Below are 19,862 nucleotides of genomic sequence, written 5' to 3' on the forward strand. Positions count from 1 at the left end.
GATGCCAGTGTATTTACTAAACATGTCCCTCAAATGCACTTTCGCAGTATTGGAGGAAAGACTGACTGGGTTATACTTAATAAGAAACAGTATAGGAATATTGTAGTTTTATGGAAAATGTAAGGTATTTTCAACAATAAGTACTCTCAGATTATACTTTATTCTTGGACTAATCTAACCCCTTTAAGGAGGAGATGCCACTAAAGCATGATCAGGAAAACACCCTCTCTGGGAACACATGCTGTGAACTGCAACGTTTAATGGTGAATTAAGTGTAAATCTGTAAGTTAAATAATCTTACCCTCGGGGACCATCTGGAATGGCATTTGCTTTGCGGCAGGTATCTAGAACACTTGTTCCAGGATCAAGAACTAATTCAGAAAATGGAGCTTCTTTAAACAACTCTTTTAACTCTTGATCAGACATGTCCTCCAGCGCATCTATGCTACTGTGATAAAGGGCTTGTGTACACCTGAAAAACACATTTTAAGAGCCATATCAGGTATCTGCTTATTCAAATACAGGTTCTAATACCCATTCATCAATTACAGAGTGTCCAAGTTCTAGACTATATGCTTTTAAAACATCTATCTGGTATAATTCATAAACTTAATTCAAGGTAATCCTTCTTTCCAATAAACAGGCTATCTTAAATCACTAAGTCAAATACTGACAATGCTTGTCAGCGATAAATGACAAGACAACCCTAAAACAGCATACCTCCTACTTTCCTCATGTCCAGCCATTAAATCACAATCAAGTGTTAATTATTCTAAATGACTACCTTTTAGCAGAGTCCAGTCCTTCTCGTCCATGAACAAGCTTTGTTACTTCTGCTGCCAGTCGTTTCTGAGGACCCCGCCATTCTGGCTCTTTGACATGCAGCTGCATGATACGATCAATTTCTGGAAGGGGCAGAAAAGTGAACAGCTTCAGGTACCTTCGGGAAAAAAAAATAAAGGGTAACACTTATATCACACACCTAATTTTTATCTCCAGCTCCCTTGCCCTTTCAGGTTATCCTTATTTTTAAATTTTTTATTTTTAAATATGAAACACAGATGCAGAAATGTCCTGAACATAGCAGGCCCTATGCACACTTCACCCAGATTTAAGATGCTACTATTCTGGCATCTTTGTTCTCAATTTATTAATTTTTTTTTTTGAGATAGGGTCTTGCTGTTGCCCAGGCTGGAGTGCAGTGGCATGATCATGGCACACTGCAACCTCAAACTCCTGGGCTCAAGCAATTCTACCACCTCACCCTCTTGAGTAGCCAGGACCACAGGCTTGTACCACCAGGCCTGGCTATTTTTGTAATGTTTTTTAAAGACGGGGTTTCCTGTGTTGCCCAAGCTGGTCTCAAACTCCTGGGCTGAAGTGATCCTCTTGTCTTAGCCTCCCAAAGTGTTGGGGTTACAGGCCCAGCCTCAACTTTCCTTTTTAAAAGGAACAAAATAGCCATCGACGAAGGCCCCAGTCCAATTACATTCCCTTCCCTGCCACCAGAGATAACTATGAATCTAAGTTTATGTGCTGCTGTCCTTCTCAAGCATGTTTTTATACTTTTATGTGCATGTGGCCATTAAAAAAAAGTACTGTGTAATTTAAAAACTGATATTAAAGAAAAACTGATATAAATCATCATGCTTTGCATAATGGTTCCTGTCAATGACAGACTGCATATACCAGCGGTCCCCAACCTTTTAGTCACCAGGGAATGGTGGGGAGGGGAGGTGGTTTCAGAATGAAACTGTTTGCCCTCAGATCATCAGGCATTAGCTAGATCCTCATAAGGAGTACGCAACCTAGATCTCTTGCATGCGCAGTTCACAACAGAGTTGGTGCTCCTATGAGAATCTAATGCCGCTGCTGATCTGACTGGGGATGACCCAGGTGGTAATGCTCTCTCGCCTGCCACTTGGCTCCTGCTGTGCAGAAATGTTCCTAACAGGCCACGAACTGGTACAATCCAACAGTGGTCCAGGAGATTATAATACCATATTTTATTGTACCTTTTCTATGTTTACATATACAAACACCCTCGCATTAACACTGCCTCCACCATTTAGTACACTAATTTGCAGTACACATTTGTACCCTAGGAGCAATAGGGTACACTGTATAGCTTAGGTGTGTAGTAGGCTATGCCATCTATGTTTGCATAGGGACATTCTATGATATTTGCAATGATCACATCACCTAACAATGCATTCCTGAGAATGTATCCCTGTTGTTAAGTGGTACATGACTATAGTATCATCCTATATGTATTCTCTTTAACCTTTTCTTTGGTGAAATATATATAACACACAGAAAAAAGTAACATTATTCACAAAGATACAGCTTAATGAATCATAAAACTTCTATGTAACAATCACCATGGTTAAGAAATACAGTTATTGGCTGGGTGTGTGGTGGCTCATGCCTGTAATTCCAACACTTTGGGAAGCCGAGGCAGACAGATCATGAGGTCAGAAGTTTGAGACCAGACTGACCAATATGGTGAAGGCCCATCTTTACTAAAAATACAAAAATTAGCCAGGCATGGTGGCGTGCACCTGTAATCCCAGCTACTTGGGAGGCTGAGGCAGAAGAATCACTTGAATCTGGAAGGTAGAGGTTGTAGTGAGCCGAGATCGCACCGCTGCACTCCAACCTGGGTGACAGAGTAAGACTCTGTCTCAAAAAAAAAAAAAAAAAAAAAAGAAAGAAAGAAATACAGTATTGCTGCTACCCAAGAACAAGCAAACTTATCATACAACCCTCCAAGTTAATCACTATTTTGCCTTTCATAGTAATCACTTCCTTGTTTTACTTGATACTTTTAACATCTCAGTATGCCTCCCTTAAGAGCATCACTTAATTTTGCCTGTCTTTAAGACTTTATATAGAAGGAATCATACAGAATTTATTTTCTGGCATAGCAGTATGTTTAGGATATTCATCCATGATGCTGCAGGTACAGCATTCCACGCTATGAATATCCTACAATGTGTTTACTTATTTTTCTACTGTGGACTTCTGTGCTGTTTCTACTTTTAGACAATTGCTATTAATGCTGCTCTGAATAGCCTCATAGACCTCTCCTGGTGCACATGTGCATTAATTTCTGTTGGGTACATGCCCAGAAGAGGAACTGCTGGGTATGTGCATATTTAGCTTTAGTAGGTACTGCCAAATGTTTTTCCAAAGTGGTTCTGTGTGTTTATTCTCCCACCACCTTGGAACATTCCTGTCAGCATTTGGTTCTGCCAACTTTTTTGTTTAGCCATTATGGAGGGTGCATAATGGTATCTCATTGTGCCTTTATCTTGTGTTTTTCTTCTCAGTGTGAAGGTTAAGCACCTTTTTCTATGTTTTTGGCCTTTGGATAGGATCTTTGTAAAGTACCTATTCAAGCCTCTTTTCATTGTTCTGCTGGGCTGTCTTTTTCTCACTGGCTTAGATAAATTTTTAGTATTAAAATAAACATGTTTAATATAGTATTTACATAGTTTTTCATTTTTTAATTTTTAAAATTATTTAAAATTTTTTTGTGGGTATATAGGTGTATGTATTTATGGGATATATGAGATGTTTTGATACAGGTGTGCAATGTGAAATAAGAAATCCTTTATATTAATTTGAATACAAGCCCTTTATCTATCATTTAGATACATGTATTGAAAATATCTTCTCCTGGAGAGAGATCCAAGATGGCTGATCACTAGCAGCTCGGGATTGTAGCTCCCAGTGAAAGCGCAAAGAACGAGAGGATGCCACACCTTCACATGAATTCTTGTTGCTCAGGCACCAGGAGATTCCCAGCGGAGGAGCCCCACGGGTCGCCAGCGCAACTGACTCTTGTGACCGGTGAGGCGGTTTTGCCGGCACCTCGAAGCGTCAGTTCTTGGTGCAGAGTCAGAAAAGCACCATCAATCTTAACGCCGCTGATTTAGTCGGCGCAGTGGGTTGCTCAGATTTCAGCGCTGAGAATCAATAAGTTGGACGTCCACTCAGAAACCCAATTACAAAGATGGTAATTATAAAGACCACAGATGGCTAAATCTACAACAAAGGGAAGAAAACAGCCAAAAAAGTCTGAGAATACCCAAGATCAGAACGCCTCTCCCTCAGCAGGGGATCACAGTTCCTCATCAGCAACGAAACAAAGCCTGATGGAGAACGACTGTGTTCCAATTACAGAAGCAGGCTTCAAAATGTGGATAATGAGAAACTTCTGTGAATTAAAAGAACTTGTTCTAACCCAATCCAAAGAAACTAAGAACTTTGAAAAAAGGTTTGACGAAGTGTTAACAAGAATACACAATTTAGAGAGGAATATAAGTGAATTGATGGAGCTGAAAAACACAATACGAGAACTACGTGAAGTATGCACAAGTTTTAACAGCCGAATTGATCAAGCAGAAGAAAGGATATCAGAGGTCGAAGACCAACTCAACGAAATAAAACAAGAAGACAAGATTAGAGAAAAAAGGATAAAAAGGAATGAGCAAAGTCTCCAAGAAATATGGGACTATGTGAAAAGACCTAATCTACGCTTGATAGGTGTACCTGAATGTGACGAAGAGAATGAATCCAAGCTGGAAAATACGCTTCAGGATATTATTCAGGAAAATTTTCCCAACTTAGTAAGGCAGGATAATATTCAACTCCAGGTAATACAGAGAACACCACAAAGATATTCCTCAAGAAGAGCAACTCCAAGGCACATAATCGTCAGATTCACCAGGGTTGAAATGAAGGAGAAAATACTAAGGGCAGCCAGAGAGAAAGGTCAGGTTACCCACAAAGGGAAGCCTATCAGACTTACAGCAGATCTCTCAGCAGAAACCCTACAAGCCAGAAGAGAGTGGGGACCAATATTCAACATCCTTAAAGAAAAGAAGTTTCAACCAAGAATTTCACATCCAGCCAAACTAAGCTTCATAAGTGAAGGAAAAATAAAGTTTTTCGTGAACAAGCAAGCACTCAGAGATTTCATCACCACCAGGCCTGCTTTACAAGAGCTTCTGAAAGAACCACTACACATAGAAAGGAACAAACAGTATCATCCTTTCTAAAAAAATATCAAAAAGTAAAGAGCATCAATATAATGAAGAATTTACATCAACTAATGGGCAAAATAGCCAGCTAATATTAAATGGCAGTATTAAACTCACATATATCATTATTAATTCTAAATTTAAATTGACTAAATTCCCCAATTCAAAGACAGGCAATTTGGATAAAAAAACTAAAACCCATCAGCATGCTGCATCCAGACCCATCTCACATTCAAGGATACAAAAAGACTCAAAACAAGGGATGGAGAAAGATTTACCAACCAAACAGAGGGCAAAAATAAATAAATAAAAAGCAGAAGTTACAATTTTTGCCTCTGATAAAATAGTCTTTAAAGCAACAAAGATCAAAAGAAGCAAAGAAGGACATTATATAATGATAAAAGGATCAACGCAACAACAAGAAGAGCTAAAGATCCTAAACATATACGCACCCAATACAGGAATACCCAGACATGCAAGACTTAAAAAGAGACTTAGACTCCCACACAATAATAGTGGGAGACTTCAACATTAATCTTAGACAGATCAATGAGACAGAAAATTAACAACGATATCCAGGACTTGAACTCAGATCTGGAACAAGTAAACGTAATTAACATTTATAGAACTCTCCACTTTAAATACACAAAACATACACTCTTATCAGTACCACATCATATCAACTTAGAAGTTTAAACGAAATGTTGGTTGGCTCGTTTGTTATTCTCTTCCCTCATTTTCTTTCATGTCTCCATCATTCAGGACAATTATACGCATACCCATATTTAGACTGCATTCTAGCCCGGGCAATAAAGAAATACCCCCATTCTCTCTCCCTCTTCCTCTTTCTCTTACTTCCTCTTATTTTTTCTAAAAAAAAAAAAAAAAAAAGAAAATATCTTCTCCCACTCTTAAGTGACATATAACGAACAGATCTTATTTTTAATTTAGCCTAATTTAGCAATCCCTTCCTTTTGTGTCCTGTTTAAGAATCTTTCCCTATCTTAAAGTCATAAAGGCATTTTCCTATTTATCTAAAAGCTTTACTGTTTTGTCTTTTATTTTAGACTTAGGTCTATAATCTACCTGGAATTGACTTTTGTGTACTGCATAAGGTTAAGTTTCATTTTTTTCACCTGCAACAACATCTAACTAATGGAGCAATGTTCACCGAAGACTGTCTTCCCTAACTGCAATGGCACCTTTGTTAGAGATAAGGAGACCATATATGCTAGAATCTGTCTAGATTCTCTCATCTGTGCCATTGGTCTCTTAACTTTACATTTAAACATGTACCTATAAACCTAAAGGTCATTATTAGAATTAATGAGTTTGTCAGAGTTGCTAGATTTAAAGGTAATATATATAAAGCAATTGTATTTCTATACACCAGAACCAGAGAGAAAATGCAATTTTCAAAAAGCTTATCAATTTTCTAGGCCAGGGGCAGAAACTCAAGCCTATAATTCCAGCACTTTGGGAGGCTGAGGCAGGTGGCTCGCTTGAGGTCAGGAGTTTGAAACCAGCCTGGCAAACACGGTGAAACCCTGTCTCTACAAAAATACAAAAATTAGCCGGACAAGGTGGTGCATTCCCATAGTCCCAGCTACACAAGACAATTGCTTGTACCCAGGAGGTGGAGGTTGAAAGAAGCCAAGATCGTGTCACTGCACTTTAGCCTGGGGAACAAAGCAAAACACTGTCTCAAAAAAAAACAAAACAAAACAGGCTGGGCGCGGTGGCTCAAGCCTGTAATCCCAGCACTTTGGGAGGCCGAGGCGGGTGGATCACAAGGTCAAGAGCTCGAGACCATCCTGGTCAACATGGTGAAACCCCGTCTCTACTAAAAAAAAAAAAAAATACAAAAAATTAGCTGGGCATAGTGGTGCGTGCCTGTAATCCCAGCTACTCAGGAGGCTGAGGCAGGAGAATTGCCTGAATCCAGGAGGTGGAGGTTGCGGTGAGCCGAGATCGTGCCATTGCACTCCAGCCTGGGTAACAAGAGCGAAACTCCCTCTCCAAAAAAACAAAAAAAACCACAAAAACCAACCAGATTATCAATTCTCAATACATCAAAACCCTAGGACTGTAACATCAAACATTCTAGAAATAAATCTAAGGAGGAAAAAAAACACAATTACTGACATTTTGTAAAAAGGCATGATAATCTTCCACTGTTCTTCAAAAACATCTTGGCCAATCTTAGTCATTTTTATTTCTATGTAAATCTTAGAATGAGCTTGTCAATTCCACAAAAAGCCGATTTAGTTATGGTTGCTGCTATACTAAATGTAGACCAAATCCAGAAGTGGTATCTTGGTTGGGTGTGGTGGCTCCTGCCTGTAATCCAACGACTTTGGGAGTTTCAGGCAGGCTGATGACTTGAGTCCAGGAGTTTGAGACCAGCCTGGGCAACATGGTGAAACTCCACTTCTACTAAACAAACATATATAAAAAATTAGCTGGGCATAGTGGTGTGCACCTGAGCCTGGGAATTCCAGGCTACAGTGAGCCGAGATTGTGCCACTTCACTACAGCCTGGGCAATGGCAGTGAGATTCTACTTCAAAAGAAAAACTAAAAACCGATACCTTTTTGTACTATGAATATAGTCTAACTCTCCATTTATGTAGGTCTTTATTTTGCTCAATAGTGTCTCTTAATATTTTGCACGAAAATTCTGTATTTTTTAAGTCTTAGAGAATTATACCTAGATGATACAGAGTATCAAAATAATTTTTTCACTATCTTTTTGTTGCAGGTGTATTTATTTCTCATTCCTATTATTCCAAGAGTTTAAGGCAATTTGAATTAAGGAGAAAATAATCTCTTAAGGGGGTCTTTAAAGTCTTATTTATGAGAGAGTAGAGGAAAGGGAAAAACAAGGGTAGTCAAGTTTAAGATGAAAGGAGTGAAAAAACTGGAAATACGCAAGTGATAAAATTCAAGAACTTGCTAGCTATAGATAAAAAAGTTGGCTCTACATTTTCTAGTCACCCACTGTGGTTTTTCTGCTTTAACCAACAAAGTGTTTAACTTTAGAACAGAGTAAACGTTAGTCTTCTATGACATAATGGTTTATGTGCAGACAGAAACTATGTTAAAAACAAAACAAAACAAAACAAAACAAAAACAGTATAAAATGTTCATAGATTCAATGGCTAAAATTACATCATGAGTTTATGGTGTCAATTTTTCTCAGCCCACTACTCAGAACTCACCTTTCCACTGAATGGTCTGGCTGTCTGACGAAGAATTGATACAATTCAAATGGAGATGTCTTATCTCTGTTTAGCCAAACAGCGTTGCCAGCAGACTTTCCCAGCTTTGCTCCAGTTGTACTTGTAATTAGAGGAACAGTGATTCCAAACACATCTTCTCCAGTCAACCTATGCATAAAGAACAACTTCATTATGTGCCTCAAGCACAAGTGGTGGTAGGTTCCGCTGTTTACTCTCCAGATTTCTTTTTGGTTACTTGCTCCAGGAAAACTTCCTTCACCTCCTAAATCTGAATTCTTGGCCCTCTCATGTGCTATTACAGTCCTCACTGTCTTCACTCTGAATGCAATGAGTGGTACCAGGCAGGTTCTAGGCAGGCCAAAGGGAAGTGCTACATAACAATGGACTAGAGATTTTGAAAGGCTGAGTGGGAAGGGGAGAACTGGGTGAAGGGGTGTCAGGAAGAGACACTAAAGGAAATGTTCTAAATGGCTTTAAACAAGTGCTTTGCTCTGTAGCACATGAGCTAGCCTTATATGTTGTCTCTCTCAAGACAATGCTATTAGACCCACATTACTTGTCAAATATTTGGAGCTGAAAAAATTTTTTGAGATACCAACCAAGGGCTAACACTAGTTTCATGGAGGGTGCAGAGCTAAAGCAGAGGCTGGCTACTCAAGGAGGTCCAGTCACATTCTGGTGTAAAGATACAATAGCAGTTTCTCTAATTAGAGAGGATGACTTACAGGAAGCAAAACAGACCGACCCTGACCAAATAAATCTTGACTAGAGGGCTGTTTTCTGCAGAGCTCTAGAATACACTGTTGTGCTGGAGTGTAGTGGCGTGATCTAGGCTCACCGCAACCTTCGCCTCCCAGTTTCAAGCGATTCTCATACCTCAGCCTCCCAAGTGGCTGGGATTACAGGGGTGCGCCACCACAGCCAGCTAATTTTTAGCATACACCGTTTTACTCTTAATATCCTTAATTCAGCCCTTTAGTTTTTATCAGCCAGTGTTATCAATGCCGTTATAGAGCCTTAATGGGGATAAAACCAACAAGAGCTGGAACGAAGGGCAAAAACCTACAATCCTAAAAGTGAAACACAGGCTACTAGTGTGTAAATTATTTGGTCCCAAGATTTCCTCAGGTTCTAAAGGCACTTACTTGTGGATGAACTCATATCCGGACATGATGTTGCCCAGCTGATCAGATCCGCCCAACTGGACCCTGCATCCATAACGCTGGAAGAGGTAATAAAAGTCATAGGCCTGGAGCACCTGGTAAAAGAACTCGGCCAAGCTCATGCCCTCGGGGCTCTTGAGCCGCATCTGCACGCTCTGCCGGCTCAGCAGCGTCCCCATGCGGAAGTGACCCCCCACTGCCGCCAGAAAGTCCACCAGGTGCTGCTTCTGGTACCAGGCCGAGTTGTCCAGCACGGTGAAGCTGCCCCAGGAGCGCCCATCAGAGAAAAGCTGCTGGTGATTTGCCGCTAGAGCCTCAAGCCCTAAGCGCAGGGCGCGCGCGTTGGCTTGCACGCTCTCCGTCTCCAGAGCCTCGCGCTCCTTGGTACGGCCGCTCGGGTCTCCCAGGCGCGCTGTGGCGCCTCCCACCAGCGCAATCACGTTGTGGCCCGCTCGCTGCAAATGAAACAGGCCCAGCAGCGCTAGCAAATGACCCACATGAAGCGAGTCGGCCGTGGGGTCGAAACCACAGTAAATGGTTTGGGGAAAACTCGCCGTGCCACGGTCGAAGAGCTCTGGGAGCTCTATTTTCGTCCCCCTCTCCGGGAAGAAGTCCTTGAACAGACCCCGAGCCTTCTGCGCTGCCAGTAACCCGTGAGCGCCCGAGTGGGCCTTACGTAGCCCGAGGGGCAAGAATCCTGAGAGATTTAGGGTACCAGACCACCGGACCCAGGAACAGCACCGAAAGATGGGCGCCGCCATCTTGGTGGCGGCACGAAAGGAATGCTGGGATTGTAGAGGCCCCGTCACACCCACCTGCTAACAGCTCGTAGGGAAGGCGCTTCAGTGGTTTTCTGCGCATGCCCGAGGCGGTTACGTAGTTACCGAGCTTGCGCTCTCAGCAACAGAGTTCTGGCTCCAAGTGGTGATTCCACCTCAGAGCCGTCGCACCAAGTTCCTTAAAGCTTAATTTCTTCATCCGCAGTGTGGATCTGCTTATGATAGTTCCTACCTCGTAAGGCTGTTGTGAGACTTAAGAATTAAAGCCTTTGGCACCTAACGCTCCACAAATGTTAACTTGTATTTGAATTTTCACTTAAAAAGATTGTGATACGCAAGTTGTTTGAAATCCTGGTTTCATGCAAAAAGCTGCTCACAGATGTTGAGAAAGGTTACGAATTGGTTTAACTCCAGGACAGTTAAGGAGCTGCTGCTGAGACTCAAGCGATTTCGTAATACTGATTCTCTAATTGCACCTCAGTCCCCAGTATTCATTAGCTTTTCCAGGAGGTGGCAGTCTTGTACAAGCTATAGCAAGAAAAAGTCCAATAAAGTACATGCATCAAGTCCTGTGATTTATTTTAAATACAGGTAACTAGGTTGGGACACAGCTTAGCATGAGTGGATTCAAATTAGTAATCACATCTCAATTAGTAATCACATCGTGCAGCGGGACAGGTGTTCTGAATACTGACCAGGGATGAGGTTCTTATTGGCAGCTGGCTGACAGGTGATCGAGCTTCAGAATCCCATGTCGGAGCCTGATTTGTAGGACCGCTTTCAAAACCATCTTAGAATTCCCTGGACTCAGGTCCTGGATATCCTTGTTGATTTTCTGTCTGGTTGATCTGTCTAATATTGACAATGGAGTGTTAAAGTCTCCCACTATTATTGTGTGGGAGTCTAAGTCTCTTTGTAAGTCATTAAGAACTTGCCTTATGTATCTGGATGCTCCTGTATTGGGTGCGTATATATTATACACCATGGAATATTATGCAGCCATCAAAAACGATGAGTTCACGTCCTTTGTAGGGACATGGATGAACCTGGAAACCATCATTCTCAGCAAACTGACACAAGAGCAGTAAATCAAACACCGCATATTCTCACTCATAGGCGGGTGTTGAACAATGAGAACACATGGACACAGGGAGGGGAGCACTACACACTGGGGTCCGTTGGGGGGAAATGGGGGAGGGACAGGGGGGTGGGGAGGTGGGAAGAGATAGCATGGGGAGAAATGACAGATACAGGTGAGAGGACGGAAGGCAGCAAACCACACTGCCATGTGTGTACCTATGCAACAATCTTGCATGTTCTTCACATGTACCCCAAAACCGAAAATGCAATTAAAAAAAAAAAAGAATTCCCTGGACTCTGAGTTGGAGGAAGACTGGTTTGCAGGAGGATTATTGGAGTGTGCTTATGAACAACACCTATAGTGGAGTGACGGAAGCTGGGTTGGGCAGATGGAGAAGGTTGTTGAACTGTAAACAATTTGTGATAGAGGCCTCAGGCAATCCCATAAAGGCTTTGGAGCCGGGATTTCCTTTCTGAGTCGTCCTGAATTGAGGCCAGAGGGCAGACTTTAGGCCCTCCTACTGACAGATCATTAAATGTGGATGTTTCCAGGGAGGAAGCAAAAGGCTGGGTAAGGCTTTTGGAGAGGGAGAGGTACACAAAAGGACTCCACCAACACTCTCTGCAGCTGGGGCATTGAATGCCTTGGTCCTGGGGCCAAGATCTGCGCCCTATTCCAAAGCATTTCCTATAAGACTTTTCCATTTTTTAACGTTACAAAGTATCTAATGAAATGAAAACGTATTTTAATAATTAGTTCCTTTGCATGTATAATTATCCATGAATTAGTTTCTCATTGCCAAATAGTGACTTCAGTAGGATTTTGAGATACTCATTCAGTAGACTATTATACTCCCAACTGCTTAAGAAAATAGTGTGTTCTTTCATGTTATTATTCAAAATATCTTAAAATTTGCAATCATAACCTGTTGATCTGCAGTGTTTTTTTTAAAAGTGTCACTCTGGGCCGGGCACTGTGGTTCACTCCTGTGATCCCAGCACTTTGGGAGGCCAAGGCAAGTAGATCACGAGGTCAGGAGATTGAGACCATCCTGGCATGAGCCACTTTAGAAGAACAATCTGCAGTCATATGGTCCACCACTTTGATCAGGCCAGATTTCAGTAGGCATGGCAAGAAATTCTCCTGAGTACATGTAAAGAAACTCATATCTGGGCCACTTGTCACCTGAAAGCCAAAAACTCAAGAGAAGCGCTTTAGTGAAAGGAAAGTAGCTTTATTCAGGAGGCCAGCAACCCCAGGGGAGGCAGTGAACTAGCATTCAAAGACCACCTCTGGCTTCTAAGGGAAATTAGGAGAAATGATGTTCAAAACATTTTTGTGAAACGTGTGCAGTCTCAGGTGGGCAGTAAATCACTGTTTTCTTGGTCAACATTTTGTGGCTTTTGGCAGATACCATCAGTCTATTCTTATCAGGTTAGTCAACCCTATCCCAGAGATGCTGGTCGGGGTATTTTCTTTTATCTCTGTTCAAAGTCCTATGTTCCTGAGGCTGATTTTAGTGAATTGTCTACAAATCCAAGCAAAGCAATAATTGTATTCAAGTAAGCAAGCTTTCCTCAGACATGGAATCAATACTGTCACATACACAGCCAATGGTGCTTTCTGTTTAGTACCTAACACAGGAAAATTTGAACCTCTTTAGAGGATAATCTCTCTTACTTGAGGTTTCTGGTGACATACAGCTCTCTGGCTTTTAAAGGTGTGTTAGTAATTTTATACCAGAAAGTATGACTTCACTTGGTGGTTTAATTACTTATTCACTTCAGAAAACCCTGCTTGTTACAACATTATGTACCCATGTCAGGGTTACTTGATGACTTGTTCTTTTTTTTTTTTGAGACGGAGTTTCGCTCTTGTTGCCCAGGCTGGAGTGCAATGGCGCGATCTCGGCTCACCACAACCTCCGCCTCCTGGGTTCAGGCAATTCTCCTGCCTCAGCCTCCTGAGTAGCTGGGATTACAGGCACGCGCCACCATGCCCAGCTAATTTTTTTGTATTTTTAGTAGAGACGGGGTTTCACCATGTTGACCGGGATGGTCTCGATCTCTTGACCTCATGATCCACCTGCCTCGGCCTCCCAAAGTGCTGGGATTACAGGCTTGAGCCACCGCGCCCGGCCCGACTTGTTCTTAATGGAGAAGAATTTTGTGGATGATGAAAACTAGAAAATTTCTACCTGGGATTAAAATTAATAAGTCTTTAAAAAATGGATTTGAGCTCTGCATTGTCTCTTCTTAAGTTTAGTTGCATCTCATGAAGAGGTAGCAAAGTCTGATACAGAAGGTGGTGTCAGAGCAGGTGATAGATGAGACTTGACAGCAGCTCAATGACAGCAACAATTTTGGAAAATACAGTCAGATCAATTTCTCTTTTTTTTTTTTTTTTTTTTTTTTTTGAGACAGAGTTTCACTTTTGTTGCCCAGTATGGAGTACAATAGCGTGATCTCGGCTCACTGCAACCTCTGCCTCCCTGTTCAAGCAATTCTCCTGCCTCAGCCTCCCAAGTAGCTGAGATTATAGGCATGTGCCACCACGCCCGGCTAATTTTTTTGTATTTTTAGTAGAGACGGGGTTTCTCCATGTTGGTTAGGCTGGTCTTGAACTCCCGACCTCAGGTGATCCCCCTGCCTCGGCCTCCCAAAGTGCTGGGATTACAGGTGTGAGTCACTGAGCCCAGCCAATTACTCTCTTTTTATAATTTGTGTTGGTGTAATAGGGAAACCTAGTCTATGTCCCTTGATTGAGGTGGCTTTCATGCTTTTTGAGCTGATGGTCATCTTAACATCCAAATTTTTTTTATAAGAGATTATAAAAAAGTGTTCAGATGCTGATTGGAAGAGGATAATAAGACAGAGAAAAATGCTACTAGATATGCATTTCCTTTCTATATTAGAGTTTAGAGAAGGATACTGTAAGTTTCTTTCTTTCTTTCCTTTCTCCCTCCCTCCCTCCCTCCCTCCCTCCCTCCTTCCCTCCTTCCCTCCTTCCTTCCTTCCTTGCTGCGGTTGTAGCCAGTGGAATAACCTGGAGGTCTCAGCATGGCCTTACCTTTATGCACCTGGTCCCATGCCATATGGCTGGACAATATTTTGAGATATTTATGGGTTTAAAAATCTTTCATTTTCCACTTTTCATTCTGACTGTCCATTTGTAGCAAGTTCTGTGTGCCAGCGCCTTGGGGAAGGTACATGTCAGGGAGGAATACAGAGTCATCCTGGAACTCTTTGTATGTTTGTTTGCAAAATTCGAAAGCCTAAGATAGAATAAAGTTTAAGGAAATAAGCTTAGAGAAGAGAAAGACGTAGGATTCTTTAGCCTCGAGAGAGTACCCTTACCCCAAACCTGGGCAAGAGAGCCCTGGCTATGACCCTGGTTTGCCAGAGGAGCTGTGCATTGCCCCCTGGCCTCAAAGGGATGACCTCCTGCTACACTTCAGGCCTGGAGCTCCTGGCTTCACCTAAGGTTCCTCTGCTTCCTCTGAGGCAGGGGAACCCCTGAATGTCAGCTGGAGGTCTCAACCATTGAAGGATTGACCAACAAGGATGGCTAGAATGACCAGAACAGATTGGAAATTAGAGATATTATTTCCTGGGGCACATTGATCAATTTTTGGTAAAACCCTAGAAGGGGGAAAGAGGCTAGTAATGATGGAGAAACAATTTCTTACCATTCTAGTGAGTTAAGGACATAGGTGTTTGCCTATTCATTTGATAGATATTTATTAGAATTATTTGATCAGTCAGGCACTGTTCTAATGGCTTAGGACATTTCCTTAAATACCTGGGGTTGCTTCTTCCTGTGCTGTATTTTAACTGATCCACCAATTCTCATTTGATTCACCTCACTCTCCTGGTTCTGATTCCATGTTCCCCAAACAGCCATCTGATTATGATTTGAAAAACAATTATTGTATAATGACTAAGTATATAAGCTTTGGAATCAGATTTGGGATGAAATTCTCTGCAATGATCATGGGCAAGTCATTTAGCCTTTAAGAACTTCAATTTCTTCACTGCAAACTATGAATAGTGATTCTATACATTTTACAGGGTTCTCATGAAGATTAATTGCCACCTTATATAATACGTACTTGGTATATAATGAAACTGATGAATCACAGCTGTGTTATTCCTATTGTTATTACTAATGTGTGTCTAACTTCAACACATTCTTTGGAGTTAAAGCAGAGGGCGCATCCCTATGACTTAATCAAAGAATTCACTGTTGCTATGTATCCGTAAGATAATTTATTGTAATTAAAAATCATCTAAATTTTGGAACACCTTTTCCCAACACATATAATGACATTTACATGTATGACAAACAGATGAATAAGGGTATAACATTTTATCTCCCATTTCAGAAAGCATGTGTCTTAGTCCCTTCTTTTTTGATATGGAGTCTCACTCTGTCACCAGGCTGGAGTGCAGTGGTTCAATCTCAGCTCACTGCAACCTCTGCCTCTTGGGTTCAAGCAATTCTCCTGCCTCATGAGTAGCTGGGACTACAGGGGCATGCCACCACACCTAGCTAATTTTTGTATTTTTAGTAGAGACAGGGTTTCACCATCTTGGCCAGGATGGTCTCAATCCCTTGACCTCGTGATCTGCCTGCCTCGGCCTCCCAGTGTGCTGGGATTACAGGCGTGAGCCACCGTGCCTGGCTGTCTTAGTCTTTTTCTGTTGCTTATAACAGAATACTTGAAACTCAGTAAATTATAAAGAAACGAAATGTATTTCTTACAGTTGCAGAGACTGAGATGTCTAAGGGCTAGGGGCCACATCTAGTGAAGGTCTTGCTGGTGGGGATTCTCTAGAGTCCCGAGGCAGCACAGGGCATCGCGTGGCATGAGGACTGAGTGTGCTAATGTGCTAGCTCAGATCTTTCTTCCTCTGCTTATAAAGCCACCAGTTCCCTTCCCATGATAACCCATTAATCTGTGATTAATCCATTCATGAAGGCTGAGCCCTCATGATCCAATCACCTGTTAAAGGCCACACCTCTCAATACCGCAATATTGGGGATTAAGTTGCAACATGAGTTTTGGAGGTGATGTTCAAGCCATAGCAGCGTGTTAGAATTCACATGAGTAAGAATGAAATTGTTACTGCAATACATTCAGGTATGTATATGTATTTATATATTTTTTTGTTTGTTATTTATACTGTTATTTGTTAAAGCAAGTGATTCACACATTTTTATATATTACCATTTTGCAGGTGCCTTGACCAATGAGAACGTTTCCTCGACGTTCCTGAATGCTGCTGTCTGTTTCTTAATGTCATGACAGCTGCTCTTCGCTGGTTTGATCCCCTCTGTAGATGCTGTGGACTGGAAAGCTCACATGATGAGCAAACCTTATTTTATTCTCTTCTCGCTGTGATCAAAGTCCCGAAAAGCCTGTTATCGAATGTCTAAAAACAGTTGTTTCGTGTATCTTATTTTTTCAGTTTTTTACAGTGGAAAGACAAGTCTAGTGAACCGGTGACTCCATCCTGCTAGAAATAAATGTGTCTCCATAAGTATTTTTGGTTGAATGAATGATAAAATGCCAAAGAAGCCTTAGAACTTTATCCCTGTTTTCTGCCACACTTCATTTGTGGTCTTTTAGAGATGAAAGATCCTTTTCCTTTAGGGCTAAAATTTCAATTATAGCTCCTGTTCCTTTGATCTTTTCTCTGCAGTGCCTAAATCCCAAGTTACCACCAGGGTGGTATTTGGCTGCTTAGTGTAGAAAAAAAACTACTGTTACATGGATTTTTTTAAGGACATAAATATGTGTAGTTTACTAAATTACAATAAAACCATAGAATTGGATCTGGCTTAGAGTCTGTCCTGGGCTTCCTAAAATGTCTAGTGTCTTATTCTCATACAGTCCTCCTCCTTCATTCCACTAATCCTGGACACCAAAGAAGCAAATGCCTTCCCATCTGTTTTCTCTAATTCTCGGCCTGGAGCACTGGTTCAGTGATCTCCAAACCTCTTTTCATCACGTACCCCTATCAATAAAGAAAGTCTGAGCAGCCAATATTTCAATGTATTGAACATACCCTACTGAAAGAATAGATTATATACATAATAAAACATCCACAAAGTGAACTGAAAATATACAATTAAAAACTATAATTTTTCATTTTGTATCCCAGTGGATAAATTTGCACCCTCCATGGGATGTTCACACCCCATTTTATGATGAATACCTTGCAATGCCGAACAAAGTGCATTTGAGCCAACCCCCTGCAGTGGCAAATCTCCCCTGGCTCCACTCTCAGTAATATCTTAAAACTAGATTTTAATGTTTTTGTTTGTTTGTTTGTTTGTTGTTTTTTTTTAGTTTCTTAATGCCCCACACATAATCCTTCTTACTCCCGCTAACTTAATCCTTGCTTTTTCTTGTTCTCGTTGGACTTCCATCATCGTTCTTTCCTTTTGCTCTCCCTTATTTCCTGTCTTATTTTCTCCCGGGCAATCTATTTCCCATCATTATTTAATGTGTAAGAACAGATGTATTCATGATGACTTTTCAAGATGCTGTTCTTGGCAATATTGAAATGATACACAAAAAAAAAAAAACAACGGAGTGATTTCTTTCAGATGCCACTTGGATTCTGCCCAAGATGGAAAAGACCTGGAAGCTATTCAAAGGCTGGATAAGTTGTCAATTAGTGGAAAACTGGAAAGCAAATTGGGAAATCCCACATGCAAAACTACATAAGAGAGATGTGAATAGACATAAAACCTGTACTACTTTTCATTACAAAAATGACTCTTTAATACATAATAAGAGCTGTGATTTTAGCCATGTGACCATCATATCCTGGGATTAATATCAAAAGCCTATGAGCCAAATATGAGGTGTTTAAAGACAGGTCCAGTTTTCTTCTGGAAGACAACCATTATTATCAGCTTCTTTTGCATCTTTTAAAATACACATAAGACTAATAACAACATCCCATATAGCTGCTTCTGCATCTTTCTTTTTTCCATTTAACATTATATCTTGGCAAAGTTTCCAACCAGTACAGGCAGAACACCTGCATTCTTTTTAATAATCTCATAAAAAGCTGTAACTTCATTTATTTAACCAATACTATCAATAGCACTAGGCTTTAGCTGTTACAATACTCTTTAGCTGTTTGAATACTCTTGCTTACGCCAGTGTACCTAGGTACTAATGCATCTGCAGTATCAGTTCCTGAAAATTCCACTACTGATCAAGGATATGTGATTTTTTTTACTTTTAATAGGTATTAGCAATTATGTCAGCACTAAATGAGACTGAATAATGTGTCGTTTACAATGTTAGGCATAATGCTTTATTGGTAGAAAGAGCTCACATATTCATTTATTGACCTGATTGTTGTAATAGTCAAATACAGGAAGCAAGGTGGAAGACATGGTTAGTATGTAATCTTTAACACAACACATTATGATTTTTCTTGATAATACATTCAAAAGCTCATGTTAGGTAAATGAGTTTCTGGGTTTATCACTTCCTTGTCCTGAGTTGGGCACGGAGAAATAACTCAAAGGTAAGCTCTGCTTCTAACTAAGCCTATAAACCCTGCATCATACATCTGCAGTGGCTTGGCAAAAAAAACAAAAAAAACAAAAACATGGCTTCAAAAAAGAAAGGCAAGTGGGGACTGAGTGTGGCGGCTCATGCCTGCAATCCAAGCATTTTGGAAGGCTGAGGTGCGTGGATCACGAAGTCAGGAGTTCAAGACCAGCATGGCCAAGATAGTGAAACCCTGTCTCTACTAAAAATATAAAACTTAGCCAGGCATGGTGGCAAGTGCCTGTAATACCAGCTACTTGGGTGGCTGAGGCAGAGAACTGTTGAACCAGGAAGGCGGAGGTTGCAGTGAGCTGTGATCACGCCACTGCACTCTAGCCTGGGAGACAGAGCAAGACTCTGTCTCAAAACAAAAAAAAAGAAAGAAAGAAGGGTAGCTGGGCAAGGTTGCTTGTGCCTATAATCCCAGCACTTTGGGAGGCGGAGGCAGGCGGATCACTTGAAGTCCAGAGTTCAAGAGTAGCCTGGCCAACATGGTGAAACTCCATCTCTACCAAAACTGCAAAAAAAATTAGCTGAGTGTGGTGGTGTGCCCTATGGTCCCAGCTATTCAGGAGGTTGAGGCAGGAGAATTGTTTGAATCCGGAAGGCTTAAGGTTGCAGTGAGCCAAGATCGCACCATTGCATGCCAGCCTAGGTGACAGACTAAGACTCCATCTCAAAAAAAAAAAAAAAAAAAAAAAAAAAAAAAAAAACCCAAAGAAATAAGTGTAATGTTTTTGTTTTTCCTTTTTTTTCATTTTGGGAGGTCAAGTTGGGCCAACTGCTTGAGCTGAGGAGTTTGAGACCAGCCTGGAGAACATGGCAAGACCCTATCTCTGTTAGGGGAGTGTGGGAGTATATGCCTGTTTCCAGCTACTCTAGAGTCTGAGGCAGAAGGATTGCTTGAGCCCAGGAGGTTGAGGCTGCCGTGAACTAGGATTGTGTCACTGCACTCCAGCCTGGCGATAAGA

The 19,862-nt window shown here is 41.2% G+C and overlaps 1 protein-coding gene across 3 annotated transcripts in view; it reads right to left on the reverse strand.

Annotated features, from left to right (window-relative positions):
• Positions 1 to 10,253, reverse strand: part of YARS2 (tyrosyl-tRNA synthetase 2) — a 53,953-nt gene extending 43,700 nt beyond the window's left edge. For all 3 annotated transcript variants that reach the window (XR_012518523.1, XR_012518522.1, XM_003926644.3), the window contains exons 1-4: positions 9,435 to 10,253; positions 8,269 to 8,436; positions 785 to 940; positions 302 to 472 (exon numbers count right to left, since the gene is read on the reverse strand). Coding sequence is in view for 1 of the 3 variants with exons in the window: in XM_003926644.3 (XP_003926693.1) it covers positions 302 to 472; positions 785 to 940; positions 8,269 to 8,436; positions 9,435 to 10,213 (1,274 nt within the window). In the remaining 2 variants the exon portion in view is untranslated. The remainder of the gene's footprint in view (positions 1 to 301; positions 473 to 784; positions 941 to 8,268; positions 8,437 to 9,434) is intronic.
• Between the last annotated feature and the right edge of the window lie 9,609 nt (positions 10,254 to 19,862).

The sequence above is a fragment of the Saimiri boliviensis genome, chromosome 7 (assembly GCF_048565385.1).
Source record: "Saimiri boliviensis isolate mSaiBol1 chromosome 7, mSaiBol1.pri, whole genome shotgun sequence".
Classification (NCBI taxonomy): Eukaryota; Metazoa; Chordata; class Mammalia; order Primates; family Cebidae; genus Saimiri; species Saimiri boliviensis.